General features: G+C 45.5%; 2 protein-coding genes across 2 annotated transcripts; one reads left to right on the top strand and one right to left on the bottom strand.

Annotated features, from left to right (window-relative positions):
• Positions 1-480: 480 nt before the first annotated feature.
• LOC129512530 (tubulin gamma-1 chain) lies at positions 481-5480 on the bottom strand. The gene is made up of 11 exons (XM_055329838.1): positions 5351-5480; positions 4918-5030; positions 4592-4759; positions 3344-3412; positions 2990-3069; positions 2426-2552; positions 2130-2216; positions 1859-2008; positions 1312-1464; positions 1058-1219; positions 481-882 (listed from the first exon to the last, which is right to left on the bottom strand). Exons 1-11 carry the CDS (start codon positions 5397-5399, stop codon positions 685-687), a joined length of 1356 nt encoding a protein of 451 aa, XP_055185813.1. The 5' UTR covers positions 5400-5480; the 3' UTR covers positions 481-684.
• Positions 5481-5676: 196 nt separating this feature from the next.
• On the top strand, positions 5677-26982 carry RETREG3 (reticulophagy regulator family member 3). The gene is made up of 9 exons (XM_055329824.1): positions 5677-6022; positions 17925-18031; positions 19643-19673; positions 20606-20732; positions 21361-21445; positions 22257-22394; positions 23608-23690; positions 24304-24436; positions 24840-26982. The coding sequence occupies exons 1-9, from the start codon at positions 5784-5786 to the stop codon at positions 25295-25297; spliced, it is 1401 nt and encodes a 466-aa protein (XP_055185799.1). The 5' UTR covers positions 5677-5783; the 3' UTR covers positions 25298-26982.
• Positions 26983-27997: the final 1015 nt, after the last annotated feature.

Below are 27997 nucleotides of genomic sequence, written 5' to 3' on the forward strand. Positions count from 1 at the left end.
GGTGGAATGATCATCCGATACTGGGAGGGATGTGGGGGGGACCTGAGACCCAGAATGTCAGTAGAGAGTAAGGTAATATCAGTTGGCCTTTTTACCCTGGAAAGAAATGTCTCACATGGGTGCACCCCACCCATGTTCTCCAAAACAAGGAAGGAGAAGCAAAAGCTAGGGGAGGCAACTGCCCAGAGTCAAAGAGGCTGGAAGTAGGGGAACACTCTTTCATTGTGATGGAGAAAGAACAGGCATCCCCTTCCCCACATCTACAACCATTTTTTTTTTTTTTTAATTTATGATAGTCACACAGAGAGAGAGAGAGAGAGGCAGAGACATAGGCAGAGGGAGAAGCAGGCTCCATGCACCGGGAGCCCGACGTGGGATTCGATCCCGGGTCTCCAGGATCGCGCCCTGGGTCAAAGGCAGGCGCTAAACCGCTGCGCCACCCAGGGATCCCCATCTACAACCATTTAAGAGACCAGTGACTTGATTTATGTCCAGTGCTTTATTAAACATAAATAGTCTCATAAGAGGAGACATAAACACATCCCCAAGCCGATACAGAATACGTGTGAGTGTATTTCTGAGAAAGAAATATGTGAGGTCCCTGATCTGTTCTCTGAGGGGGTGGTCAGTCAGGCAGGGCCTGGGCCAACCGGTAAGGCAGATGAGGTCCCCATCCTGGGGTACTCACTGCTCCTGGGCGCCCCAGGAGATGTAGTCTGGCCGTGTGGCTGCATGGTACTCGTCAATGAGCTGCTGCACAACTTCCCTGGACGTGTCCAATTCGTCGAAGTTCTCCTTGAAGATGTCCTCCTTGCGGAACTGCTCCAGGAAGGCCTCCCGCTTCCGCAGCTTGTCATACTGGCGACAGGTCCGCTCAAAGAGCTTGGTATGTGCAGAAAGCAGGGGTCACAAAGAGCTTAGAGTAGCAATATGACCCAGAGAGCCAGGGAACCAGAGCTGGGCAATCTGCACATTAAGAGAGCTACAAGGGGGGGACAGCAGGAATGTGGAGAGGTGAGCCCCAACCAGGGAAGTGAGTGTTAACAGTGAGCCTCACCGAGGAGATGCTGGTATGGTTGGCCATCATGAGCCCACTGACCCGGTGGGCCGAAGGCAGGTAGGGAGACTTCCTTGACAGGGCCACCTGGATGCTGGCAGGGCCCCAGGGGATGAAGTTGGCCAGCTTCCGTTCCCGGATCCTCTGCAGACTCTTGTGCACCTGGCGGGGAGGGGGGTGGACACAGCAGTGGTGGTGGTAGCCTCTCCTCTACCCTGTGGGTTCTGGGGGTGGCACGAAGGGGCCTCACCTACCTGGGTGGGGTCCACCTCCCCCTGGATGATGTTGAGGATGGCGATGTAGCAGTGGTTGGTCTGGCGATCCCGGCCTGTGGACACCATCACGTTCTTGGGCTGCAGCAACCGCCTCATGACATCCAGGACCGTGGTCTTCCTCACGCTGGCCACCTGAGGGGAGAGGAGGCCACAGGGACCAGACCAGCACTCAGGGCACAGTCTGTGCCTGACTCTACCAGACTCAGGCTAATTGTTCTCCTTGGGAAGTGTCCCGAGATTCAGGTCTACACTGAGCCTCTGCTGTGGGACCAGGAACCTTAGCCATCCCCAACTCAGCAAGGTCAGCCTCCCCTGACCCCTACCCCTTCCCCGCTGACCCTGGGTGCAGGATCATCAGCAGACCCCACAGAGCCCGAGCCCTGCAGGGAGCCAAAGGCAGAGGGAAGAGGAGAGCAAGTCAGCTTGAAGCTGGACAGTCTGTGCCAGTCCCAGAGCACAGAGCCTCCCTCCGGGGGCAGCAGGGGGAGGGAAAGGCTAGGGTGGGGGCTGCTGGGGTTGCTCCTACCGACTGGTCCGTGGTGAGCGGGGTGTAGCCAGTCATGAGGAAGTGGAGTCGAGGAGTGGGAATGAGCGAGGCAATGAGGCCGATGAGGTCATTGTTCATGTAGCCGGGGTAGCGCAGGGTGGTGGTGCTGGCCGACATGATGGTGGACACCTGGGGACAGCAGTGCCACAGCATGGGCCTTGGCCTGGGGGGTGGGGTGGGGCTCCCTTCCTGAGGTGGCACTCCAACAAGGAGGGGTTCCAGCCCAGTGAGTCCAGGAGTGGGGGCTCACCAGCTGATTGATCTGGGAGAAGGACGGGTTCTGGATGTGCAGGCGGTCTGTGGCGATCCGGTTCAGGGCTGTGTTGTCCAGCACCACCTGGGGGGGACAGAAGGAATGGGCGTTCTGCCGGACTCTGGTCTCTGAAGCTTAATTTCTTTGGTGCTTCATCACCAGAAAGACCCATCTAAAAGGCATTGGTACAGGACTGGGACATAGGGGACTCAAAACAGTCTTTTTAAGTGCAAGAAAATAATTAAATAAGACAGGGGTGCTGGGAGTGGACAATGGCAGAATCCAGGACGCACCACACAGTCTGCATTCTGAGTCAGCCTCTTAAGTGTGAGCAGGGAGTTGTAGGGCTGGACCACCACATCGCTCATCTCGTCCTGGTTGGGAAACACTGAGTATGTCTGCACCAGCTTCTTGGGGTACCTGGGGTGAAGACGAGGGTCAGGGTAAGACACTGGAGGCTTGGTAAACAGGAGGCTCAGGATAGTCAGAAAGCAGTTGAATCTAGATGAGGAACTTGGGGTGGGACACAGGATCAGTAGAGAAGGGAGACTTGACTTTTGGAAGTCTGCAGCCCCAAAGGATGAATGGCAGAGACACATCTTAGGACCTAGGGTTCTAACTCTAAAGCAGCCATACGCTGTGAACTTTCATCTCTTCACCTAGGGCCTAGATTCTAGGCTCTGGATCCAAACACCCAGAGTGTAATCGGGTTCATGGTTATTGTATCTTCCCTTTCCTAACTACAAGAGCAAACAGAAGGGCTCTTTCACTGCTCCAGCGAATAGGAAGGCATAACTGATAGGCCTCCCAATTACTTGAAAAACCAAGTCCTCCAGCCCCACAAAACACAGACTTACCTGTCATTCAGCCGTTCTAAGAGGTAGGAGCCCAGGCCAGAGCCTGTCCCCCCAGCAATGGAGTGACACAGCACGAAGCCCTACATGGGGAAGGGGCAGTGAGTGCCTAGGTATTGCATTTCAAACTGGACCCATCCTACAATTTCTTGGACTCCTATTTGCCCGAGCCCTCTCCTCCATCTTCCTCACTCCATACATACAGCTTAGGAGACTCTGCCTTGTGTCCAGCAAAGCCCAGTGGCTTGTCCAGTGCAAAGGGCACATGGGTAGGTCTTACACCTAACAGATGGCTTCTAAAGGATGTTGCTAAGCCTTCTCTATGACAGCTCCCACCAGCATTCCTAAGACACTCACCTCTAGACTGTCACTACCATCTGCCTCCCGGTCTATGATGTCAAAAATGTCTTCGTGGATCTTCTCTCCCTGTATAGACATGGGGAGTGTCAGAGTGGGACAGAGCTATGGGACAAGGACTCTGACCTTGGAATAGCCACCCTGTATTCTCCTTATAGAACATAAAAGTCCTTTTTTGAAGCACAATGGCCCTGCTTTGTATTTGCATTGAGAGGCAGTAAAGCACAGTGGGTATGAGCAGACACTCTACAGCCACAGTGTGTGGGGTCATGTAGCTCTAGTTTTATTTAACCAAGTGACTCTGGGCGAATTACTCAGTTTCTTCATCTGTATAATGAAGGGAATAATACAACTCCTCAGTCCCTTATGTAAAATTCTTGGGGCCAGTTATGTTTTGGAATTCAAATATTTGCCGTGCTAGTAAGGTAATAAATACGGTACTTATATGTACCATATATATATGTATATTAAGTAAAACACCAGTGGGTGTCTGATGTATGCTAATCAAACATATTAATATTTCTGCAATGAAACATATAAGTAATGACAAGTTGGATAAAAGCTATAAAATAGGGATCCCTTGGTGGCGCAGCGGTTTGGTGCCTGCCTTTGGCCCAGGGCGCAATCCTGGAGATCCGGGATCGAATCCCACGTCGGGCTCCCGGTGCATGGAGACTGCTTCTCCCTCTGCCTCTGTCTCTGCCTCTCTCTCTCTCTCTGACTATCATAAATAAATAAATTTTTTAAAAAAGCTATAAAATAGCCTGTCTCCACTGAAATTTGTTTTTGTTTTTAAGATTTTATGTTTAAATAATTTCTACACCTAATGTGAGGCTCAAACTCACAACCCCGAGATCAAGAGTCACATTCTCTATTGAATGAGCCAGCCAGGCACCCAATATTTGATTTTGTTACTGAGTAACTTATAAATCTTGTGGTTTCAGAGCTTTTAGGAATCTGAAAAAGCAGTTAAGAGACTGTGAACCTATAATATTTACCTCTACAGTTGTTGGGAGGTTTAAATAACTTCTAGCTAAAGTGCTTAGTACGGCCTGGCACATAGCACTAGCAAGTGCAGTCTTAACCGTATTACATAGTTGAGTTAGCTAAAGAACTCCCCTCAGCCCTCTCTCTCTCTCTCTACTACTCATACAGCCCTGATCCGGTTTTGTCTCTCTCTGGCAAGTCATACCACCTGTCCTCACACAGGAAGGGAGTTGCGGGTCCTGCCAGGGAATAGCAAATGACCTGCGAGAATCCACTGGCCCAGTTGTTGCCAGCTCCTCCTCCATGCTCTGACAGGTAGATGTTCTCTGGGTTGTAGAGCTTGGCATAGGGGGAGTTGAGGATGGAGTGGATCACCCGTGGCTCGAGGTCCAGCAGCACTGCCCTGGGGATGTAGTGCTCATCGTCTGCCTGTCAAGGGGAGCCCAGGAGGGGGGTCGAGTCAGCAAAGGACCAGTCCTTCATCCTCCCAACTCCTGCCTGCCCTCCCTCCTCAAGCCAGCCACAATGGCTCCTCTGCCCAGCGGGTTTCCCGGTACCAGGCCCCCTGGCCAAGTCGCTAGGGGCACCTGGTAGAAAAAGACGTCCTTGCGGTCAGTGCCCTCGGTGGCGAACTCCTCCACGATGCCCTCGGGGCTGATACCATGCTCGGCGCACAGCTGCTTCCAGAACTCGAACCCAACTAGGGGAGGAGGGGCGGTCGGGGGAGAAAGAGGATATCTTGGTCTGGGCAGATTCCAACCAGGAGCTGGGGGACTGAGCGCCTGGGTCCGAAGATAGGAAGTCAAGCCTCGGGAGTCTCCCACGTCAGAGGAAAGCGCTGTATCGCCAGCGACTGGGAGGGGAGGGCCCCTCGCCTTGGGCAACTGGACACTGGGTCAGGAATGTCCCGCCTTTGGGAAGCTACGATTCTGGGAAGGGCAGATGGAGTCCAGGATCCCACAGCGAGATCCCGTAGCGTCTAAGGAACCTGGCTAGTGGAGGGGCCGGAGATTCGCTCACTCTGATTGCCGCACTGGCCCAACTGTAGGGTGATGATCTCCCTCGGCATCGCTCCTCAGGTGCCGGCGTTGCAGCCGCTCCCGCCAGCCAAGCCGCGGCTCGCGAGCCGCTAGCCGCACCACGCAGGCGCCGAACAGCCTGCTCCGCCCACGAACTTTCTCGGCTCCAATGGGAACGGAGTTCTGACGATGGCAGGTCCTTATTCATTTGGCTTCAGTCAAGCAGGCTGCGCGTGCGCAACTCCGCGCCGGGGCGCGGGGCACGTTCTTTGACGCAGCGTTCTCTCTCTCCTCGGGGTGGACGAGGGCTGGTCCCTGTACGCAGGCGCACTGTGGAGGGACGCGGCCTCCCCCGCCGAATCGCGCATCTGCGCAGTTGGTGTTTATTGTGACCGTCGGGCCGCGGCCCCGGATGTTGTGGCTGCCGGGGGGAGATGGCGGAGGCAGAGGGGGTGGCCGCGGCCCCAGGCCCAGCTCCGGGGCCGGCTTTCAGGAGCCGCCGCGCTCTGTCAGGCTCCTGGGAACGAGACCAGCAGGTTGAGGCGGCGCAGCGGGCCCTGGTGGAGGTGCTGGGGCCTTACGAGCCTCTGCTGAGCCGGGTGCAGGCAGCCCTGGTGTGGGAGCGGCCAGCCAGGAGCGCCCTGTGGTGCCTGGGGCTGAACGCGGCTTTCTGGTGAGAGAACTGGACCCGTGGAAACCCTCCCAGGCGCGAATCCGTCAGATTTTTCTAGGGCTCTCCCTCTCGCCTCCCCTGTTTTCTTCGCTGCATCGGCTCCTTCCAGTACCGGCCTAATTTTGCCTCACCTCCTTCCACCGCATCCCGCCTTTAGGCTTTGGCACCGCAGTCCTCCCCGTGGCCCTCCAGTCATCTTCCCTGCTTTACCCGTTCCCGCAGCCTCGCCCCGCACATACGGCAGGAGCTTCTGGTAACATCTTGAGCCGCTCGCAGTGAGCGAGGGCGCCTCGTCTTGGCTCGGGAAAGCTGTGTCACTTAAGGCCATCACTTTCCGTCTCTTGTTTGCTCCAGTATGGTTTGAAGACTATCCCCAGAGCTCTGATTTTAGCAGTTGTTATGGGGGGGGGGGGGTGCATGAGGCGTGAGATGTTTGCAAAGGTATCCCTAGGTGTGATAAGAAAACAAGCTTTAGTGATCTGAATTGGCACGTTAGGTGTCCTCCCCTGCTCAAGGGAAGTTTGTGAAGTGTGAGCGTCAATGAGAGCCTCCAGAGCTGCAACTTGAAAGAAAATTAGAAGCTCTTGAAGAACAGTTATGAAATAGTGAGAGTGAGGTTTCACCCATTTCAAAGCCACTTAGGATTGCAACTCATCCCTGTCCCAAGGAATTAGAGATTCATCCTTAGGCACGGTTTATAGGCGGGGAAATTGAGGATGCCTAATAGCGTGTGTGAATTTTCCTGAGCTGGAAAAGTGAGACTATAAATATGCTTTAAAAGTCAGTGTGTCATGCTTTGTGAAAATGGAACTGCTGCTTCTCAGTTGTCATGATCTAAGGTGGACATAGGTCTTCATAAGATCTGCTGAGCATACTTTGGAATTAACTCATAACTAGGAAAGGTTATTCACCAAATTCCAAGGGAACTGAAGTGGGCTGGCGGGGAGGGGCTTCAACAGCTGAATGAAATAAACTATTCTGGATAAGTATGAAATGGAACAGTACGTTTCCAAAGAAAATTTGTTTCTGCTAAAAATACATATTTTTTAGCTAAAAATATTTTTATCCTAAAATTTCTTGTTTTAAAACCAACCCGTGTATTATCCTTTGTCTGAAAGATTTTCAGTGAACTAGAGTAAAACAATTTCAAATTCATTGACAGAAAGATGTAATTTTCAACTATTACTCCCCTCACGGTTTGAAAGGGACTCAGGTTAAAGGTGTTGCAGCAGTCTCTGGCATTAGTTGTTTCCGGTCTTTAACAAACTTGGTGATAAAGTTTTCCTACAGCATTCTTCATTTATTTTTGGTAGTGCTTCTTTGATCCCCAGGTACCTACTTCTCTTCCTGTTCCTCTCTGGCAGAAACCTTTAACTGTAGCATCTCAATTGGGAGCGTTTTCCAAAATGATCTTCTTTTCCTTTCCCCATCTCCCCCCATTACAACCCCTAACCCCAGACCATCTAGTCAAAACTTCATTTTTTACCTACATTGAGATTGTACTCCAAGGGGAGAAAATTTGTCCTAAATAAGCCAGTTTGGATCAAAGTGTGGTTAGCTGACATATAAGCTTCATCAGGATTTAAATGAGTAATGAAACCAAGGGTTTGTTAATACAAATAGATCAGTAGCATGTATGTTGTTATTTCTGAAGGGACTTTCCGTAGGCCTCTTGCCTGAGAGACTTTTGAAGTAGAATGTGGAATTGAGGTCTGAACATGATCTCCTACTGAGGCACCACTTTAAATGTTACAGGTAGCTTTAATTTGCTGGCTCTCAACAAGTGTTTGTTAAAGTTTACTAATATGCTATGTTTAGAATCTCACTCAGCTCCCCTTTTTTACTCTTGGTCTCTGAAAGCCTTGTTGTGATTGGTCTTTGTCTCTGGCATTTCCTAGTAGCTTGCCTGCTGTGTGTCCAGAATATGGTTACTTGGTACCTTCCCACCCCTCCAGAAGTAGGTGGAAAAGAGCTATAGCAAAATGAAGGTGCGACTCCTGAGACTCTTGCACTTTAAGGAGAAGAGGACTCCTACCCCTGAAGGCTACAGAGTGACCTATAGTGTTAAACCCCCAGAGGCTAAGGTAGTTTGGTGTGACAGTTCACAGGATTGTTGTTTTAGGAAATGAGCTTCCTTGGGAGGCAGTTTGGGTTAAAACTGAAGGTTAGACTTAACATTCTAGTAGTATCATATTATTATGTATGTATGTTGACATTTCAGTTAGGAATGTTGAAGGGTAACTGTTTAGTTCTCCGATACTATAAATGTTTAGAAAATGTAAGGATCATTGGCTCAGGTCGGAGAGAAATTAAGTCTGAAAGTTTTTTTCCTTATTTGTGTTGAATAATGGTACATCTATTAACTAAGATGTCTTACACATTTTGAGGAGGTATTAGAAGATTGGATAGGAGTCCAAAAATCACCAGAGTTGACATAGGTATCTCTTAACTTTCTTAAAAAAAAAAAAAAGATTTTATTTATTTATTCATGAGAGACACAGAGACAGAGACACGGCCGAGGGAGAAGCAGGCTCCATGCAGGGAGCCCGATGTGGAACTCCGTCCCGGACCCCAGGATCACGACCTGAGCCGAAGGCAGACGCTCAACCACTGAGCCATCCAGGTGTCCCTCTCTTAACTTTCAGTAATATGGATTCTCAGTCAAGGTTTTTCTGTACCTATGAATGTACCCTCTTAAATTTTAGTAAAACAGAACAAAAACAACAACAAAATAAAAGAGATAGATGTATAGCCTTGCTATAGTATTTCAGGGCTTTCATTCTTTTTTTTTTTTTCTTCAGGTTCCAGAGCAATTATGGTAATTATGTCAGAAGTCTTCCAGTCTATATTGCTTCTGTTCACTGATAATGTTATTATCTCTAGGATAATAACGGCAATGTCAGGCCTTCCTTTCCAGTAGCTTGTGTTTTCATTAGCGTGAGCACCACCTGTAAATGAGAGATTTGAAGGAAGAATATCTGAGTCAGCAAGAGTATATCCTGACAGATTCAGAAAAGAACAGGTTGGAGTTACCTGCTGGTTAAAACTCTGATTTAGCAGATCAGGGGAGCACCCAGGAGCCCTGGAAATATGGATGCATTCTAAGCCCTCCCCTTTCTGTGAAGAGCAGCACATGATTCAAGGAAGGCTAGATGATTCTGGAGCTCCTTTCCAGTTTTTAACATTCTAGGATTCTAGACAGTCTTTAAATTAGGGATATTGCTTTAGAGCAATCACTAGCTGATTCCCTGTTGAGATCTGCTTTGACAGTCACTTGTCTGCATTAACCATCCTATATTCTAGGGGATATTATAGAATCTATTGTTTCCACAATTAAAAAAATAAAATTGTTCCATCACCTCCCCCCCAAATAAAAAAATGAGAAATGATTAAAGGTGTACAGCAGTTTTGATTTAAAAGGTCAGAATTTGAGTGAAAAACAACAGTGAGGAACAGGAAATGGAAGGCAGGGCCCATTTAAGCAGAAACATTTGTGAGAATTTACACATCGAATTTCAGATGAAATCTGTTGAGCAAATGTTTCTAATGCTAGTCTTCAGAAGGTTCTTACTGCTTTTGGTAGCCAAGGAAACACCCAAAGATGCCTTGGCTTACATTTTTTCGCCTCTCTTTCACCATCAGTTTTTATCTGTCCTAATTGTAAGGTTGGGTGCTTTCTGTCCATTAACATAAAGTAGGTGTTTAGCAGCTAGCTGGTTTCATTTCTGGTTTTGTGTAAGCAACAACTATCACTACATTATGTGAGTTGGGTTAATTTTTTTCATTCTGATTTACCAGTGACTGGCTCATTAACCAGATGGCCACAAGTGCCGTACAATAATGGGCTTTTTGTCCCTATAGGATGGGAAGCTTTGTTCTGAAGTGCCAGTGAGACAGGCTTACTCTGTAATAACAAAAGGAAACCAGAAATAGTATCTTCTTTGATGGAAGATAGACATGTGCTCTTTGTTTATGATTATAGCAAATTCTAATTTACCTGTACTAATGAGGATTCATCAGATAGTTAACCTCAAAAAAATTGTTCAGTTTTGGAATTCCTCATGATATTTCTGGAGACCAGTTTGTTTTTCCAAGGAATATTTTATTTAGACTGATAATTGGATTTATTTATTTATGTGTTTATTTAGACCCTATCCAACTATTCATTAGAGACAGAGAGAGAGAGAGAGAGAGAGAGAGGCAGAGACACAGGCAGAGGGAAAGTGCAGAGTGACTGATTTGGGACTCAATCCCAGGACTCCAGGATCATGCCCTGGGCGGAAGGCAGGTACTAAACCACTGAGCCATCCAGGGATCCCCGATAATTGGATTTTAACTCCTTTTTTTTTTTTTTTAATTTATGATAGTCACACAGAGAGAGAGAGAGAGGCAGAGAGAGACACAGGCAGAGGGGGAAGCAGGCTCCATGCACCGGGAGCCCGACATGGGATTCGATCCTGTGTCTCCAGGATCGCTCCCTGGGCCAAAGGCAGGTGCCAAACCGCTGTGCCACCCAGGGATCCCGGATTTTAACTCCTAATAAAGGGGATGGAAAGTTTACAAAAGGGCTGGGGAAAAAGCAGAAAATAATTGATGGATATATATCTCAGGAGTAGTAAAAAATGTGAATGTAAATGGCAATGAGTTACTAATTTCTGCTTATTAGGTTCTTTTAAATGGTAGTATCTAATTCTGGAGAAAATATGTAAAAATTGGCATGTGATTGACAGAAACATAAATTGGATAATCTTTCTGGAAAGTAATTAGGCAACATATATTAAGACATTTAAGTTAGTATCTTGGGGTGCCTAGGTGGCTCATTCAGTTAAGCGACCAACTCTTGATTTCGGCTCTGGTCATGATCTCAAGGTTGTGAGATCAAACCCAACACTGGGCTCCATGCTGGGTATGGAGCCTGCTTGGGATTCTCCCTCTCCCTCTGCCCCTTCTCTCTCTTAAAAAAGAAAAAAAAAAGTGTCTTTTTAGAGACTGGAGGAAATGGGGAATGATTGCCAACTGGTAATGGGTTTCCTTTTGGGATCGTGAAAATGTTCTAAATTAGATGATGGTGATAGTTGTACAACCCTGAATATATTAAAAACCATTGAATCAGACAATTTAAAAGGGTGAATTTTATGGTTTGCAAACTCTATCTCAGAAACACTTATTAAAAAAGTCAATGCCCTTTGCCCCAGTAATTCCAGTTAAAGTAATTGTGAGAACAAAGATATATGCTCAGTGATACATAGTTCAGCTTTTTTTATATCAAAAATTGGAGACATTTGTTCAATTAGAAAAGATTTAACAAGACTAATTGTGTGTGTATACACACACACACATATATATATACAGTACAATCATTTTAGAAGTTTTTTTTTTAATTTTTTTTTTATTTATTTATGATAGTCACACAGAGAGAGAGAGAGAGAGAGGCAGAGACACAGGCAGAGGGAGAAGCAGGCTCCATGCACCGGGAGCCCGATGTGGGACTCGATCCCGGGTCTCCAGGATCGCGTCCTGGGCCAAAGGCAGGCGCCAAACCGCTGCGCCACCCAGGGATCCCTCATTTTAGAAGTTTTTGATGTTTTTCTGGTGACACAGGAAAACCTATCTATTGTTAAATGAAGAAAGTTGGTTTTTTTTTTTAAGATTTTATTTATTCATGAGAGACACACAGAGAGAGGCAGAGACATAGGCAAAGGGAGAAGCAGGCTCCATGCAGGGAGCCTGATAAGGGACTCAATTCCAGGATTCCAGGATCATGGCCTGAGCGTGATGTCCCAAAGAAGAAGGTTTTTAAACCAGATATGGTATATACATCCATTGATGTATATACCATATATTTTTTTAATTTTTTAAAATGAAAGAATAGCATCTGTTCACATTTGGGGGCATGTATGTGAATAAGGGGCCATTTTTAAAAACTTTTTCTTGGGATGCCTGGATGGCTCAGCAGTTGGGTTTCTGCCTTTGGCTCAGGGCGTGATCCTGGAGTCCTGGAATGGAGTCCCACATCGGGCTCTCAGCATGGAGTCTGCTTCTCCTCCCTCTGCCTGTGTCTCTGCCTTTCTCTCTGTGTCTCTTGTGAATGAATGAATGTATGAATGAATAAATAAATAAATCGTTTTTAAAAACCACCAAACATTGTCTTAAGGAAAATTTTAAAGATGTCCATAAGTAGGTAGAATAATAATATGTACCATCATGTACCCAGCTTTGAAATTCTTCAGTTCATGGCCAACTTTGTGTCTTCTGTACCTCAGTTCTTTTTCACTTCTTTATTGTTTTGAAACAAATCCCAGGTGTCTTACAATGTTATCTGTAAATATTTTAGAATGTGAATCTCTGAAAAATAAAGATTTTTAAAAAATAACAGCACCGGGCAGCCCTGGTGGCGCAGCGGTTTAGCGCCGCCTGCAGCCCGGGGTGTGATCCTGGAGACCCAGGATTGAGTCCCGCATCGGGCTCCCTGCATGGAGCCTGCTTCTCCCTCTGCCTGTGTCTCTATGAATAAATAAATAAAATCTTTAAAAAAAATAATAAATAACAGCACCATTATCACATGTAAAAAATTAATGACTCCTTTCAGTGTTCAAATTTCCAGTTTTTTCATAAATACTATTTGTGTTTTGGGGTGCTTAGCTGGCTCAGTCAGTAGAACATATGACTCTTGATCTCAGCTTGGTGAGTTCAAGCCTCACATTGGGCATAGAGCTTATATATTTAAATATTATTTGTTTTTAAAAATTGTTTGGAGGGCACCTAGGTGGCGTAGTCAGTTAAGCATCCACCTCGATTTCAGCTCAGGTCATGATCTCAGGGTCACGAGATTGACCTTGGAGTTGGGCTCTGTGTCAGGGGCATGGAGCCTGCTTGGGATTTTGTCTCTCTGGCCCCTCCTCCCCTAAAAAAAAAAAAAATTAAAAATAATAAGATTGTTTGGATCAGGACCCAAATGAAGTCCACATATTATAACTGATCTGTTTTTTACATATCTTTTATTCTGTTGATTCTCCTTCAGTCTTTTTTCCTCCCTAATTTGTTGGTTGAAGAAATCAGTTTGTCCTATAAAGTGTTTCACAGACTGGATTTTGCTTATTGCATCCCTGTGCACATTTCCCTTGTGCTCTATATTTTTGTAAATTGGTAGTTGGATCTAGAGGCTTGATCAGATTCAGGTTCAAGAAATTTCTTTTGTTGTTTGGTAAGAGTGTTTCGTAGATGGTATACTAATTTCCTTTTTAATTTCATTTTTCATTATCGCTTACATTTTTAAACTCTCTCCAATAAACATGGTTGCCTTTACGAATAAGAAAAAAATACATCATTAAGAAAAAATAGATTGTGAACCCACAAAGGATAAAGGCAATGGGCTATGGGCAATCCCCAAATTGAACAATTCACATGTGAATATTCAGAATTGACTTCATTTGCAGTTGCTTTAGTTAAGTTGGGAAGTTCTCATGCTGATTTTAGTAGCTGAAAAATGTTTCACATACTGTCTTATTAAACTCATATACTGCTATATCTGCATGTGAGTTTTTTGATCTGGATGAATAGACGTTGGAGGACTAAACCAGTCCAGGAGAATCCTTATTTTTCATCCATCTTTTACCTATACTGATCTCAAAAATACTTTATCTTCAATTATGTCTTATCTTTTTTAGAAAAAGATTTTGTTTATTAGAGAGAGAGTACAAGTGAGGGAAGAGGAAGAAGCAGACTCCCCACTGAGTAGGGAGCCCTACACTAGGCTGGATCCCAGGACCCTGGGATCATGACACCAGTGGAAGGCAGATGTTTAACCAGCTGAGCCACCCAGGAATCCCCAACGCCAACTATGTCTTGTCTCTGCACTTCTTGCAGAGTTTTCTTACAGGTGGGCTGCCTGGTTATGTCTGGTAAAATGATAAGCATTTGATGTGACTTCTTTTCATCTAGTCCGGGTCTTACTCTTTTCTGAACTTTTTTTTTCAAAACACACTAATATGAGATTGTTACTCCCTTTTTGTTTAGGGTTTTAGTATTGAGGCCTGGAAGGAAGGAAGCACACGCTTACTCATATTTTATGTTTGACAATCAGACCTCTAAGAGAACATTGATGCTAATTGTCTGGTTACCTTGGTGGGGTCCACTGCAGTGTATTGAGGTGATCTTTCCATTAAGTTTTACCTTTATGGAAGAAACTATTTTCCCAAGAAATGTTATTTTACACCACACAGAAAAACTTCTGAAATTCCTACATTGGCTTATTCAAGAAAAAGATAAATCTATTCCTAAAATTAATTTATGGGCCAGGATTAATCTTGTTCCAGAAGATGTTCACAGTTTTAGCCTTCATGACCCAAAAATACACCTTTTATAAAACTTTACTGTATCACCTTTATCTGCAGGATAAAATCCAATATGCTTGTCATAAAAGGCCGTTCATGATCTGACTCCTTTTTTTTTTTCATGATCTGACTCCTGACGCTATCCCCATATTCATCCCCTCCTTGTGTTCTGTTTCAGTTCTATCAAAACTGCTTGTCGTTCTTTAAATATGTCATGCCAGCTGAGTACCCTCTCCTTCCCCACACCCTTTTGTCCTGTTTTCTTACCATTTATCTCGGTTTTCTTTTTCTTTTTTGTATTTTATTTTTTCAGTTATCTCCACACCCAGTGTGGGGCTCAGACCCACAACCCGAGATCAAGAGTTGCATACTCCACTGACTGAGCCAGCCAGGCACCCCATTCTTACTTATCTCTTAAATTCCAGTTTAGATGTCCTCTTCTTTGTTATCGTTAGCTTGTCATGTTATATTGCAAACACAGATAGACACATAAATACACTTGAAAGTAAGGTCCATGTCTTTCTCTTTTCTGTAACTGCTATAACTGGGCTGCATACCTCAAAGCCTCTACATAAAATGAGCACTCAATAAATGTTTTTTGGATTGGGTTGAAACATAGGTGGGAACTATAACAGACTACTAGAATAGTTCAGGTCTTGGATAAAGTATTTTCACCGCCATCATTTTTGGAAGATCAGCCTTTCTTAGAAGGGCTTAATAGCCTCTCCCTACCCCACTTTATATTTGTTAGTAATTATGATCTGGGAAGTAGAGATTGCAGACAGTCTGGATTTCCTCCCCAGGGAGCCCTTTCAAGCACTCTGGAGAAAACGGTGGCTCTGCCACATCCTCCTGCTGCCAGGAATGAGAAGTAGCCGCACTGGGGAGCAAAAAGCTCTAGAGCCCTTATCCTTGGCCTTGTTAAATTTGCTTGTTAGTTGGGTTGATGAGTTGGCCTTGGAGAAAAGATTAATGACTAGGGCAGCTCTAGAGGCTTATTTTTGTTAAGCTGCTTTCATTCTTTAATCTCATGTATAATTACAGTGTCCTTTAAATGGTTGTGGTGGGGAATTGGAATAGGGTTATCACTGGTGACTGGAACTTCACTCTTTGTGTAGTTTTTAAAATTACATAACATGGACTCATGTTTTTTTTTTTAAACAATTTTTTAAGATTATTTATTTACTTATGATAGAGAGAGAGAGGCAGAGACACAGGAGGAGAGAGAAGCAGGCTCCATGCCAGGAGCCCGACGTGGGACTCGATCCCGGGATCCCAGGATCATGCCCTGAGCCAAAGGCAGGCGCCAAACCGCTGAGCCACACAGGGATCCCCCCTGGACTCATGTTTATTGAAAATCAGTACAGAAATATCTAGAAATAAAAAGTTCCTCTGCCAATCCACGCATATGTAGATGTATTCATATGTACACATAGATGAAGCTTTTTTTTTCCATTTACATATAAAGATTATACTCTATTGTTCTGTGGTTATGTCAAGTCATTAGATAGTGTGTTGAGCTGAGAAAGCAAGAGGTCATTTGTAACCAAACCAACCTTACCCTTGTTTGATCCGTTTGCTGTGATAATAGCTAGTAACACTTCTACATTGTAAAATTGAATAGAACTACGTCTTAGGCTTATATTTTCTTGTCTTTTTAAGCAAGATGAAGTATGACTATTAAAATTTTTATTTATTTATGTATTTACTTATTTATGAGAGAGAGAGAGAGATCATGAGAGAGCACGAGCAGCGGGGAGAGGGAGAAGAAGGTTCCCCGCTGAGCAGGGAGCCCAATGTGGGGCTGATCCCAGGACCCTGGGGTCACAGCCTGAGCAAAAGGCAGATACTTAATGGACTGAACCACGCAGGCGCTGATATTTTTACAGGGAATTAAGTATGTTGTTTCTAAAACCTACAAACAATCCTCCAAATTCTGTCATTGTTACCACTACACACAAAGAAACTGGAATGCCTAGGTGGCTTGGCAATTGAGTGTCTGCCTTTGGCTCAGGGCCTGGTCCCGGGGTCCTGAGATGGGAGTCCCACATCAAGCTCTCTGCGGGGAGCCTGCTTTTACCTCTGCCTGTGTGTCTGCCCCTCTTTCTGTGTGTCTCTCATGAATAAATATAAAATCTTAAAAAAACAAAACAAAACAAAATGAAGAAACAATCTTATTTAAAGAGGTAAGCTAATTTATTCAAAGTCATATGACTAAGTGGGTATTCAGAGAATCAGACTCAAGCCAGTCTGACTTGAAAAGCTATGCCTACTACATCCCTGCTGAACCATCTGTGGTCAGGGCCAGTGGTGTCCCTGATCTGTTGCAAATCAATACTTTTGTAAAATGCAATATAAATGAGTTACTAGAAAAATTAAGTTACTAGAAAGTTACTAAATTAAGTTACTAGAAAAATTGTTTATTTATTTATTTAAGATTTTATTTATTTATTCATGAGAGAGAGGCAGAGACACAGGCGGAGGGAGAAGCAGGCTCCATGCAAGGAGCCCGATGCGGGACTCGATCCCGGGACTCCAGGATCACGCCCCAGGCTGAAGGCGGCGCTGAACCGCTGAGCCACCCAGGGTGCCTGAAAAATTAAGTTTAAAAGACAGAAAATATAAACCCAAATGTGTTCTGTGATTCAAGATTACTTGGTCAAATTGCTATAAATTTTTTTTTAAATGTTTACTCTAAATTTTATACTTGGCTTCCTCACAGACTGACAGAATCAGCTTGTGGGCCAGCACTGTCCTAAAGATACTGAAAGGCTGGTGTAGTACAAAGACTCATAGAACTTGTTTTTTGATTATCTCTTTCCCCCCACATTTTGTGAAAGATTTATTTTATTTATTACATTTTTACTTACTCATTTGACGAGAGAGAGAGTGCAGGAGAGCACAAGCAGGGGGAGCGACAGAGGGAGAGAGAGAGGGCTTTAGTTTTCTTCTATTGTCTTTGTCTGGCTTTGATATCAGAGTAATGCTGGCCTCATAAAATCAATCAGAAATGTTCCCTCTTCAGTTTTTTGGAAATGTTTAAGAAGTATTGGTGTTAATTCTTAAGAACTGGCTTTTATTATTTATTTATTCATGAGAGACAGAGAGAGAGAGAGAGAGAGAGAGAGAGAGTAAAAAAAAAATGAGTTATCAGGAATGAATTTCTCCCTGAAATTAATAGAATTGTAGACTTGAAAGAGACTTTAAGAAGTTATTTGATTTAGTCCTCTGCCTTTACAGAAGCAAATTATTATCTCTTTCCCATAAATACAATAGCTAATGTTCAGAAAGTTTTTTTTTTTAAGATTTTATTTATTTATTCATGAGAGACACAGAGAGAGAGAGAGGCAGAGACACAGGCAGAGGGAGAAGCAGGCTCCATGCTGGGAGCTCGATGTGGGACTCAATCCCTGGTCTCCAGGATGACGCCCTGGGCTGAAGGCAGGCGCTAAACCACTGAGCCACCCGGGGATCCCCTAATGTTCAGAAAGTAAGCCTGAAGTATACAGATGGTCCTTTCTGAAATTAGCTTAATTGAATAATAATCTTCTGTTTTTTTTTCTCTATAGGTTCTTTGCACTGACATCCCTTCGTCTTGTGTTTTTACTTGCATTCAGCTCGATGATCATTGTATGTATAGACCAATGGAAGAACAAAATCTGGCCTGAAATAAAAGGTGAGTTTGATAGCATTTAGAACAGTCTGAACTGGAAATGGTCTTTCCTTTAATTTTTACCTTTAGTTTTGGGGGTTTATGAGGGAGTGTATAGAACTGGGAATATCTTTTGATGTGTGAATTACTTGTTTTAGGAGACACTTGAAGGGCTGGCGCTCCATCGGTAGTTCCTTACAGCTGCATTCCACCTTTCCCATTGTTACTAAGCTCAAGAAATCTGTATCCACCACCTGAGATATTCTTGCCCTTATAATTGGGCAGAGGAATAAATAGTCTTCAAGTTAAAAAAAAAATAGATATATCTATATCATTGGATACTGCATCTTTACTGAGGCAGTATCAATTTGCCTCTCAGGAATTTCTTTTAAATTGCTTATTTGCAAAAGCACTAAGCTAAGCATTGTGATTCATATAAAGTAAGATACGTTTCCTTTTCTCAAAGATTATACAGGCACAAACAAAAGACCAGTGAAATGATAGCTACAGAACAGTACCAGAGATGTCACTGTGCAGTATGTGATTGGTATGTTTGTCATGTATTTTGGCCCTGGTTCAGGCCTTGAATGAAGCAAGTGACTTGAACAAGTGAAGAGAGAAGTGGTGTTTCTAGTGGCACCAGTAGTTCGATTAGTCTGAGAAACCAGAAGCAGCAAAGCATCTCCTGAGAACAAGGAATTAGTCACTTTCACCAGAATGAAGAGGTCATTAAAAGGAAGTAAAACTGATAATATGTTGGGATTCGATTTTACAAGGCCTTCAAGTTAGGCCTAGAAGTTTAGGCTTAATCCAATAGGTAGTGAATGATCATTGAGCATTTCTTTTTTAGAGTTATGTTGTGAGGTGATACAGAAGATTGATAGCATTTTACAGGATCACATGGAAAGAAAAGGGAAAGAGGGAGACTTGATAGGAAACTATGACTGTATCTGTGTGAAAAATAGAGAGGTATTCATGGAAACAAACAATGGGTGGCTTGGAGAGCTGGGAAGAAGAAAGATATATTAAGACTGATAAGTAGGGGATTAGAAGAATAAGGGATAAAAGCCATTGAAGTGTTGGCAGGATATTTACATGAGAGTATATAGCTTTTAAATACATTCCCATCCTATTTTGCAGAGACTTTAAGGAATCATGTAGTAATCATCACCTGTCTTATGGCTGGTGAATGTCAAAAGATTACATCATTCATTGTAGTTAATGCATCTCTTTTTAAAGAGAAAAGGCAGATTTCTGGATTTGGAGTAGTTATAACATGCCTCAGTAACCTGGTGCACATTGATGTATGTGAGCAGCCAAGACACCCTTGAGGGGGAGGGTGGATCATTTTTCTTGTGCACCTTGGCTCTCAGTTGTAGTAAGTAGAAGGGGCCCTGATGTTCCATTTGGATCCCCTCACCCCCCCCACCAGAGAAATGAGCAGGCATCAGCCATCCTCCCCATGTCTGCACTCCCCTAACTCTGTCAGTATAACCTGGTGTCTCCTTTTTATTGGCTATTACTATTTTCTTTTCCCCAAACCTATTAAAACTCGAGCTGTCAGACCAACAGCCTAACATTTTTATGTTTAGTTTGCCCTACCAACTAATGCTGGTGTTTGTTTTAATATTGTAGTGCCAAGACCCGACGCATTAGACAATGAGAGGTATGGAACACTAATTAAATCCCTTTTTGTTGCTCTGATTGATTCTCTTGTTGTAATATTCTGGTTACATGTTGTTAACCCCATGTTATGGATACAGAGTATGAGCTGAGAACCTAGTCTGTTCCGAATAATCATCTTAACAAATCCTAAAGTTCAGGTAGCAAGTTGAGATTGCTAGTGTCCTCTGCTATTAACAAGAAAAGTTTCTGAAAAGGAGCATTACAGTGCCCTGTAACCTGATATGCCAAGGAGTTAGCTGCATTTTTTAGCTCTACTGTAAAAACTTAGAGGCAGCTTATTTCATTTGTTTCCTGACTTTTATTCCAGGTCATTTAGTGTTTTCTGTGACCTCTAGCTTTTTAAAGTTTCTGGTCAGAAAACACATTGGTTCCTGGCATCAGCAAGCCAAAGATTCCTCTTGTGTCTTACAGCTCTTGCTTTCATTTCTCAGTTCATTCATCCCATATGTTTGATCCAAGGAATTTCCTCTGCTATGGTTTATTTTACTTTTCCTATATTTATTTTCTGAGGGACACATCTACCATTGCCTCCCCCTCAGCAGCAGCAGTGTCAGATTGTGTTTTACTTTTATCCCTGAATTGCAATCACAGTGAATTGCAATGGTCCGAGTGCAGGGATGATGTTTCTAAGCACAAAGTGCCTTGGAGCTAGTGGCAGGTTTATACACGTGGATTGGACTGCTTGCTCATAGGGTGGAGTTGTCAGAACCAAATGTGCCCTCCTAGTCCCTAAATTCAAGTTTCAACCTGATGAGACAAGAAAAAAGTCCCACTTCACCTCCAAAGCACCTAGGACTAGCCACTCCCGAGCTCCAGTTGAAACCTAGAAGCATTGGCTGCCAATGCCACAGCAAGATGGGGGGAATCCCTCAACACCCTCCTTTCACAGCTCCCCCCTTCTCTCTCCTATAGCTGGGGCTTTGTGCACCCTCGGTTGCTCAGCGTGCCCGAGCTCTGCCACCACGTAGCTGAAGTCTGGGTTAGTGGGACCATTTTCATAAGGAATCTTGTGCTTTTCAAAAAGCAAAACCCAGGCAAGGTAAGACTCTTCCCTTTTCACTTTCATTTCTGGCTTCTCAGTATAGATTATGCTAAAGTGAAACAGTCCTTTGACTACATAGTGTCATTCAAGAGAGAAAAAGACCATGATGATTGTGGAGGCAAAGAGAATTTGTAGGAAGGGCTTCTGACCAGCCACTAGGACTAAGGGAAGAGCTTGATGACTCCTTTGGGTGCTTGCCTCTGAGATAGAGCCATCTTCCTGCCCCACGATGGAAAAGAGAGCTTGCTTGTGTGCATTCTGTGTCATATTAAACATGTGGTAGGTTGTTGGGTTTTTTACTTTTTTTTTTTTTTTTAACTTAAAAAACCCACCACCACCACTTGCTTTCCGAGAGAATTTTTGGCTAAGCCTATGCAAACCAATTTCCCAGTGGGAAAGGTGCAGCCCTGTTGGGTTAGCAAAGGAAAAGGAGTTTGAATAAAATGGACATCCTCCTTTTCATCCCAAGCAGAGTCACCATGAGATGCAAAAGTGGCTAGACACAGCTGTCATTCTGACGTGCCCACTTATAGGTCATAGTCATTTCAGTCGTCTCCACCTTTCCCTTGTCCGCACCCCAGTCTCCTGCCGTGTAACAGAAAATACTGTTTCCTGACTCCTCTAGTTCTGCTTGCTGAGCTGTGGGATACTGACCTTTTTGGCCGTCTTGGGCCGCTACATCCCCGGGCTCCTGCTATCCTATTTGATACGTAAGTATGGCACATACCTCCTCCGGAGCTTTCCCTACGCCTAGCTTTTCTAGCCACAGCTAACTCTGGGTCTAGGAAGAGGACTTTTATATTTTGGTTCTCCAGGAAATGACCTGTTTATATTTTCATAATCTGTTTGGTGTCATGAAAATATCTTTCTTCTTGCTTATAACAGGCTCCCCCCACACAAAGGGCTTTTCTTACCAAGTCAGCTTTAGAAATTGATGAGGGTCCATTAACATATATTGTATTACCAGCTGTAAAGGGCTGTCTGTCCCTGTTTAGGAGGAAATTTTTAGAGTTAGTATGTTGTGTGACAGAATATAATTTTTAGGGGTTTCTCTACTAGGCTTTGCTTATCCTGGAGCACTTCTTTTTCTCCTGGAGCACAGTTTTTTAGATTTAGTTACTTCCTGTTGGCATGAATTTTGCCATTCATGGGGCTGGAAAAACTGAGGAGTTATGTCTGTGGCCAGCCCCTCACATGATTTGTTGTCATTACTGAGGCATTGTTACCATTTAGCTTGATTTATGGCTCAATGACACTTATATGCAAGTGACCACACCTGGTTCTGTCCTTGATAAATCAGTAGCCCACTCTAATGTGCAGAGCCATATAGGTGGCGGCAGAAGTCTTTAGACCCTCCAGAGCCCCCCTCATGTGATATGGGAGACTGTTAAAGATCACCAGCAGAATGAAGGAGAACTATTCCGCACCGAGTGTCTAGTCAGAGGACACAATAGCAGAGGGACGGTCGGGACTGTTTGTACAGCCCCCTCTCCACTTTCCACTGTCTCCCACTTCTCTCAGTTGTCACTGTCATGACGTGGCCTCTTGCTGTGTACCACCGGCTGTGGGATCGAGCATATGTACGGCTGAAGCCAGCTCTGCAGCGGCTGGACTTCAGTGTCCGTGGCTACATGATGTCCAAGCAGAGAGAGAGACAATGTAAGTGTCAAGGAGAGGCTTCCTTCCACTTGGGCAATTTGGGGAAGAGAAGAGAAAAGCCCATAGGTCTGACATAACGGGCAGGTCTTCAGAAGTGGGAGAAGTGGGGCGTGGTTGTTTTGTAAGGGGGAGTAGATAAAAGTGATATTTTATTCCAGGGAAACCTCTGCAGGCTTACCAATTTTGGCATTTGGAATTCTGGACACTCCCATTTTAAGCAAATCTGGGAAAAGCTCTTCCAAGTTGAATAAAAGTCAGACAGATAGCCCTAATGTTTGCTTGCTTTTTATGAAGCACTTTCCATGTGCTCAAGCACTGCGGTGGCAACTCTGCATGTTTTTATTTATTTTATATATTTTTAAATTTTAATTTTATTAACAAGTATTTTACTTAATCTTGACAACCTTGAGAAAAGAAATTGAACTTCAGGGGTGCCTTTTTTTTTGCCAGGACCCTGGAAACAATTCCATATCAGGCTCCCCATGGGGAGCCTGCTTCTCCCTCTGCCTCTCTCTGTGTCCCTTGTGAATAAATAAATCTTTTTTAAAAAAGGAGAAATTGAACTTCACAGGTAGTAAATGGCAACTCCTAAACCAGGCCTCTTTTCACTACTGAAAGCTGCTTTCCAAAGGTGATACTTTCATACTGCCTGAGAAGCCAGAAGTGTACTAGCCTAAGACCCTCCCAATACATGAATGACAGTTGTGTGAACTCTCTCCTCCCTTCTGTGGGCTGGTGATATTTCGAGTTTTATTAAGCCCTCACCTTCAAAGAGCCCTTTGCATGGTCATCAAGGCCCAGCTTATCCCCTGGCACAGCCAGCTGAATAGTATCAGTACTCAAAAGCCTGATTTAACCAAGGTGGGGCATCTTTGCCCTTTCTATGATACTGTCCACTTTCCTCTTGACATCTGTCTGCCTCTGACCTATCCTAGGAGTTGTTAATCATCTGACCAGAACAAAAATGTGGAGGGGCTGATGGAGGAGAGGCATTGGAAGATCTTCTCTCCTATGTTATCAGCTTATCTTGCTACTTAGGCTCAGCAACCCTACCCTTAGGCATTGTAATGTAGGCTTTGGGCCAAATTCAGAGGGTTCATTCTCTTATGTTCTGATTTTATGCCTTTGAAGTCTGGGGTGGGTGGGGTTCCCACCCACCCCCACCCCTGCCCTGCAAGGGAGGGTGTCAAGGCCTTCTGCTCTTTCTGTGTAGTATGCCGCAGAGCTCTATATCCAGAGCGTGCCTTGGACAACCACAGCGACAGTGAAGAGGAGCTTGCTGCCTTCTGTCCTCAGGTATCTTGGGTGCGGGAGGTGCAGCACTGGCTAGTTTTCTTTTAGCTCCCATTAACCATCTAGCACCTCACATTTAGGTGATAACTAGGTTTTCAAGCTCATTATGGGTGCTTCAAGGCCCCACCCTCTCCTTGCCTGTAAGAGCCGTGAGGAGAAAGCTAGTATTCTTTTTGGACTGTACGTAGATCTGTTTGGGTCTGTTGACCAGCACACTTTCTTCCATGTCTCCTTTTAATCTCTACCATCATGGCAGAACTGCTGGAATTGGCGTGATTGTCTTTTAACAGCCCAGCCCGTGTTATGTTGGGCAATGTATCTTCCTGGCCACCTGTGAAAAGTAATCTCTGGATCAGTTATTTGCTTATGAGTAAGTGGCTGGTTGACTCCCCAGACTGCTTCCTTCCTGTGCTCAAGATTGATAAGTACAGGTATTTTCCTTGGAGCAGCCCAAAAGGGGTCAAGATATTGACTAAAGTCCCCAGTCTTGCCTGGTTGCACTGCTGGCCTTAGACTAGCCGTTAGGGCCAGCTAATTAGTAGAGCTGTAACTGGGGAACTGCACCTGTTCCTAATGGCATCCTCTCTTCAGGCTTGTTGGTCTTTTCTTTCCTAAGCTGGATGATTCTACTGTTGCCAGGGAATTGGCCATCACAGACTCTGAGCACTCGGATGCTGAGGTCTCCTGTACAGACAATGGTACATTCAATCTTTCACGGGGCCAGACACCTCTAACAGAAGGCTCTGAAGGTGAGGGAAACCGTGGACATGAGTTCATACAGCTCTGACAGTTGCTGCTCAGCTTCATGGGCAGAGAGGATACCGCTCGGTCCTCTCTTGTTTTCTGAGGTGTGGATCAGGTGGCAGAGCAGCTTTGCGGGTATGGCTACAGCTGGAATTGCACCACTGCTCTCTTTGAAATCTTCCTGTAGGAGCCTTGGGTTGGCAGAAGGGGATGGAATTCTTTGGACAGTAGAGATCATAGCAGTCTATAAGTGGAGGGGAGAAGCCGACCAGTACTACAGGTTTTGCTTTACCTTGAGAAATTCAGGGTAGAAAAATCTGGTTACATGGGGCTTGCTTTGTGGGGCTAGGGCACAGGAGTGGCAGGCTGTTGCCATGTCTCAAAAACACCTCTATTCCGTTCTCCCAGACCTAGATGGTCACAGCGATCCAGAAGAATCCTTTGCCAGAGACCTTCCAGACTTCCCTTCCATTAACGTGGATCCTGCTGGCCTGGATGATGAGGACGATACTAGCATTGGGATGCCTAACTTGATGTACCGTTCCCCACCAGGGGCCGAGGAGCTCCAGAACCCCCCTGCTAGCCAGGATGAAGCTGTACTGCCGGAGCTCCTTCTTGGTTCCCTGCCTGGAGGATCCAACCTCACCAGCAACCTTGCCAGCCTGGTCTCCCAGGGCATGATCCACCTGGCTCTGTCAGGGGCCTCTCAGCCAGGCCCTTCTGGCCCGCCTCCCCGGAGAGCAACAAGAGGCTTCCTCCGAGCCCCCAGTTCAGACCTGGACACTGATGCTGAAGGGGATGACTTTGAACTTCTGGACCAGTCGGAGCTGAATCAGCTGGACCCTGCCAGTTCCAGGAGCCACTGAGGCAGAGACTCCTTTTAGGGGTCACTGTGGTTTAGGTTTTTTTCTTCCTATCCCACTTAAGGTGAAGGGGCAAGGGAAGAACCCAGGTCCCATCCATTGAATTATATATGTATGCTTGGTGGCCTGGTTGAAGCTCAGGCCTGCTGAGAGGATACTCACTCCCCTGCTACCAGCTGGATGCCCATTTCTGAGCTCAATCACTGCAGTGAGAGTGCCTCCCCTCCCCCCCCGAGGAAGGCTTCTCTCCCATCAGAATGGTACTTTTGGGGAACAAAGTAGTCAGGGGTATTGGTTCCCCTTTGAGGGGGTGCTGCTGTTTGCTTCTAGGTATGGGTGCTCGGGGGCCCTCAGTGATAGAAGCACCCTTCCCTTCCTTCCTTCCTCCCTTCATCACCCTCCTGGAGCTCCAAGTCAGGCAGCAGCCGGAAGAGTTACATTGCTATCTTCCTCTTTTGCTAAGCCATGATTTGATTTGTCTTTTTCTAAGCAAGTTTTTTGGTTCTGCAGAGCAGGCCTGCTCCCTCTGCCCCAGCCCATCCTCATTTCTTGAGGCCTAATCTCCAGTGCTCCAAAATAGTGCTTGTGAAATTTAAGAAATGTGAACATGATGTGGGGGTGGGCCTCTTCGACATTACCTTGGGCTGTGGGGTCAGCTGGTGAGAGGGTGAGTGCTTCTGTATCTCCTGGTCTCACGGAATCTTCTGAAGCTGCCTGGTCATTTTTGGTGCTGCTAACCCCCGGCTCCATTTGGCCATCAGCCTGAGCAACGAGCAAAGCAATACCATACCATATCCATTTCCATGTTCCTGTTCCTTCCCCTGCTCCTCCTTTGGAGAAGCAATAATTGCATGGGGGATGTCAAAGTAGCACTTTACAAATGGCTCATTGGCATTCACCCCAGGAGCCACCAGCTCTTCTTGCACCAGCTATTCTTACTCCCTATTCCGTTCCTTTTAATACTTTTATTTTCAACTGCTTCCCAACTTGGGGCCTCTTTTAAGCATGAGGCCAGTTAGCAAGAATATGTCTGTAGTCGGCAGAGACCTTTCTAAGGGGTATCTGTTCTACCACTCCTAGAAGAATCATGAGACAAAAACTAAAAATGGTAATTCTAAACCTATGCCAGCATACAGCCTCTCTGCCTCCCCAATCAGAGCTCAGGCCAAACTCTTCTGTCCTCTTGCCCTCTGCATTAACCCTTTGCTGATCCTCAGGGACCACTCCCCCAACACCCCCATACCTGGGCAAGGGATGTTGGACAGAGCCCATTTTCATGTGCTGCAAGTGGGAGTGTGCTAACACGTTTGCTCTTGGTTGATGGAAAAGGTAGAGGCCAGGAGTGAAAATTAAGAGAAGAAGGAAGAGCTAGGTGCCTGTTTCACAGTCACTTGTGTGTGAAAGATTAGGGGTCAGTGGCATCTCCCCACTTTACGGTTCTCAGACTTTGGACACCTTCTATCTTCTCAGAGCCCAGATGAGCTCACAGGTGAGCTCTGATGTGGGGAAAAAAAAACAGGAAGTGTGGAAGAGGAGTGGGTTTTGGTGTGTTTGCATGAGTGTGTGTAGCTTCAGGCCTTGGAAGTTGGCAAGAGGGAGGGAGGAAGGAGAGCAAAATCTTCAGAAGGTGTTTCTTGTACCTGGGGGATCATGCTCTGAATCTCCTTAGTCCTCCACTGTGAACTGGGGTGGGGATGGGTGGGCAGGGCGGGGGGGGGGGGGAGTGGTGCTGGGGAATAAATCTTGTATGAGAACAATCTTTAAGAGACTAATGTTGAATGGTGTCTGACCCTTGATAGTCTGTTAATCCAAAATGGGATTAATCTGAGGTGACAGCCTCAGAAGAGGAAGCCCAGGTGTGAGGGACCCACCTGCCTGTCCCCATTTGTGACTTTTGTGATGGTCAGAACAATCACCATGGGATGAGGCCCCCTCCTCCCCTCCCCTCCCCTCCCCTCCCCTCCCCTCCCCAGGAGAGCCCAGACAGCATAACTGGCTCTCGTGGCTGGCATCTAGCCTGCAGTCCCATCATTTTTAATTCTTGATACTGTTCCCTAGCCGTGTGAAGACACGTATGTGCTTCAAAGGCTAATGAGACTTTAGGTAACAGAAGGCTTTAAAAAGTAGCACCATGCTCCTTTGGATTGAGCTGCAGGGACAGCTGCTCTTTGGCCTTCAGCTGACCTCAGAAACTAGAAACACTTATTTCAGGCTTTGTCCCATTGGCCACTGTGGGCAGGAGTGGAAAACACCTGCCAGGTGTTGCCATAAGATTGACTTGGCCAACAGGAAACTTTTCTACAAGTTTTGCGGCTTAACAGTAGCCCCCTCCCAACCCTGCCTTTCCTTGGCGTCCAAACCGCAGCACATGTTGAGCGCCCCCTATGTGCGAGGCTCGGTAACCGGCAAATAAGGGTGGCACAAGACTCCTTTGAGGGCTTAAGGCTTCTCGGGTCCCCCCAAACACCCTACTAGTACTTCTTGTTCCTGTCTTACGAATATGAGACTGACCGGCGACAAGAGCATTGGGCCGTGGGACACGACTCGTCCCTGTGGGTAACTGACCCTATGACCTTGGGCAAGTCGCTAGTCCAGCGGGAGCTGGGTCCTAAGCTTCCTTGGAACCCCGACCCAGCTCACGGTCACGAGAGCTCAGCCGCCGCTGGAAGTGGGTTTCGGAACTTCAAGGAGTGATTTACTACG

The sequence above is a fragment of the Nyctereutes procyonoides genome, unplaced genomic scaffold (assembly GCF_905146905.1).
Source record: "Nyctereutes procyonoides isolate TBG_1078 unplaced genomic scaffold, NYPRO_anot_genome, whole genome shotgun sequence".
Classification (NCBI taxonomy): domain Eukaryota; kingdom Metazoa; phylum Chordata; class Mammalia; order Carnivora; family Canidae; genus Nyctereutes; species Nyctereutes procyonoides.

Bases quoted from the DNA above. Each gene is read 5' to 3' on its own strand.
- LOC129512530 (XM_055329838.1), bottom strand. From the start codon at position 5,399: ATGCCGAGGGAGATCATCACCCTACAGTTGGGCCAGTGCGGCAATCAG. The intron at 1,465-1,858 runs GTAGGAGCAACC...CTCTCCCCTCAG, and splicing joins CGCTCACCACGGACCAGTCG to GTGGCCAGCGTGAGGAAGAC. The intron at 1,220-1,311 runs GTAGGTGAGGCC...CCTCCCCGCCAG, and splicing joins GGGAGGTGGACCCCACCCAG to GTGCACAAGAGTCTGCAGAG.
- RETREG3 (XM_055329824.1), top strand. From the start codon at position 5,784: ATGGCGGAGGCAGAGGGGGTGGCCGCGGCCCCAGGCCCAGCTCCGGGG. The intron at 6,023-17,924 runs GTGAGAGAACTG...TTTTCTCTATAG, and splicing joins GGGCTGAACGCGGCTTTCTG to GTTCTTTGCACTGACATCCC. The intron at 22,395-23,607 runs GTAAGTGTCAAG...CTTTCTGTGTAG, and splicing joins CAAGCAGAGAGAGAGACAAT to TATGCCGCAGAGCTCTATAT.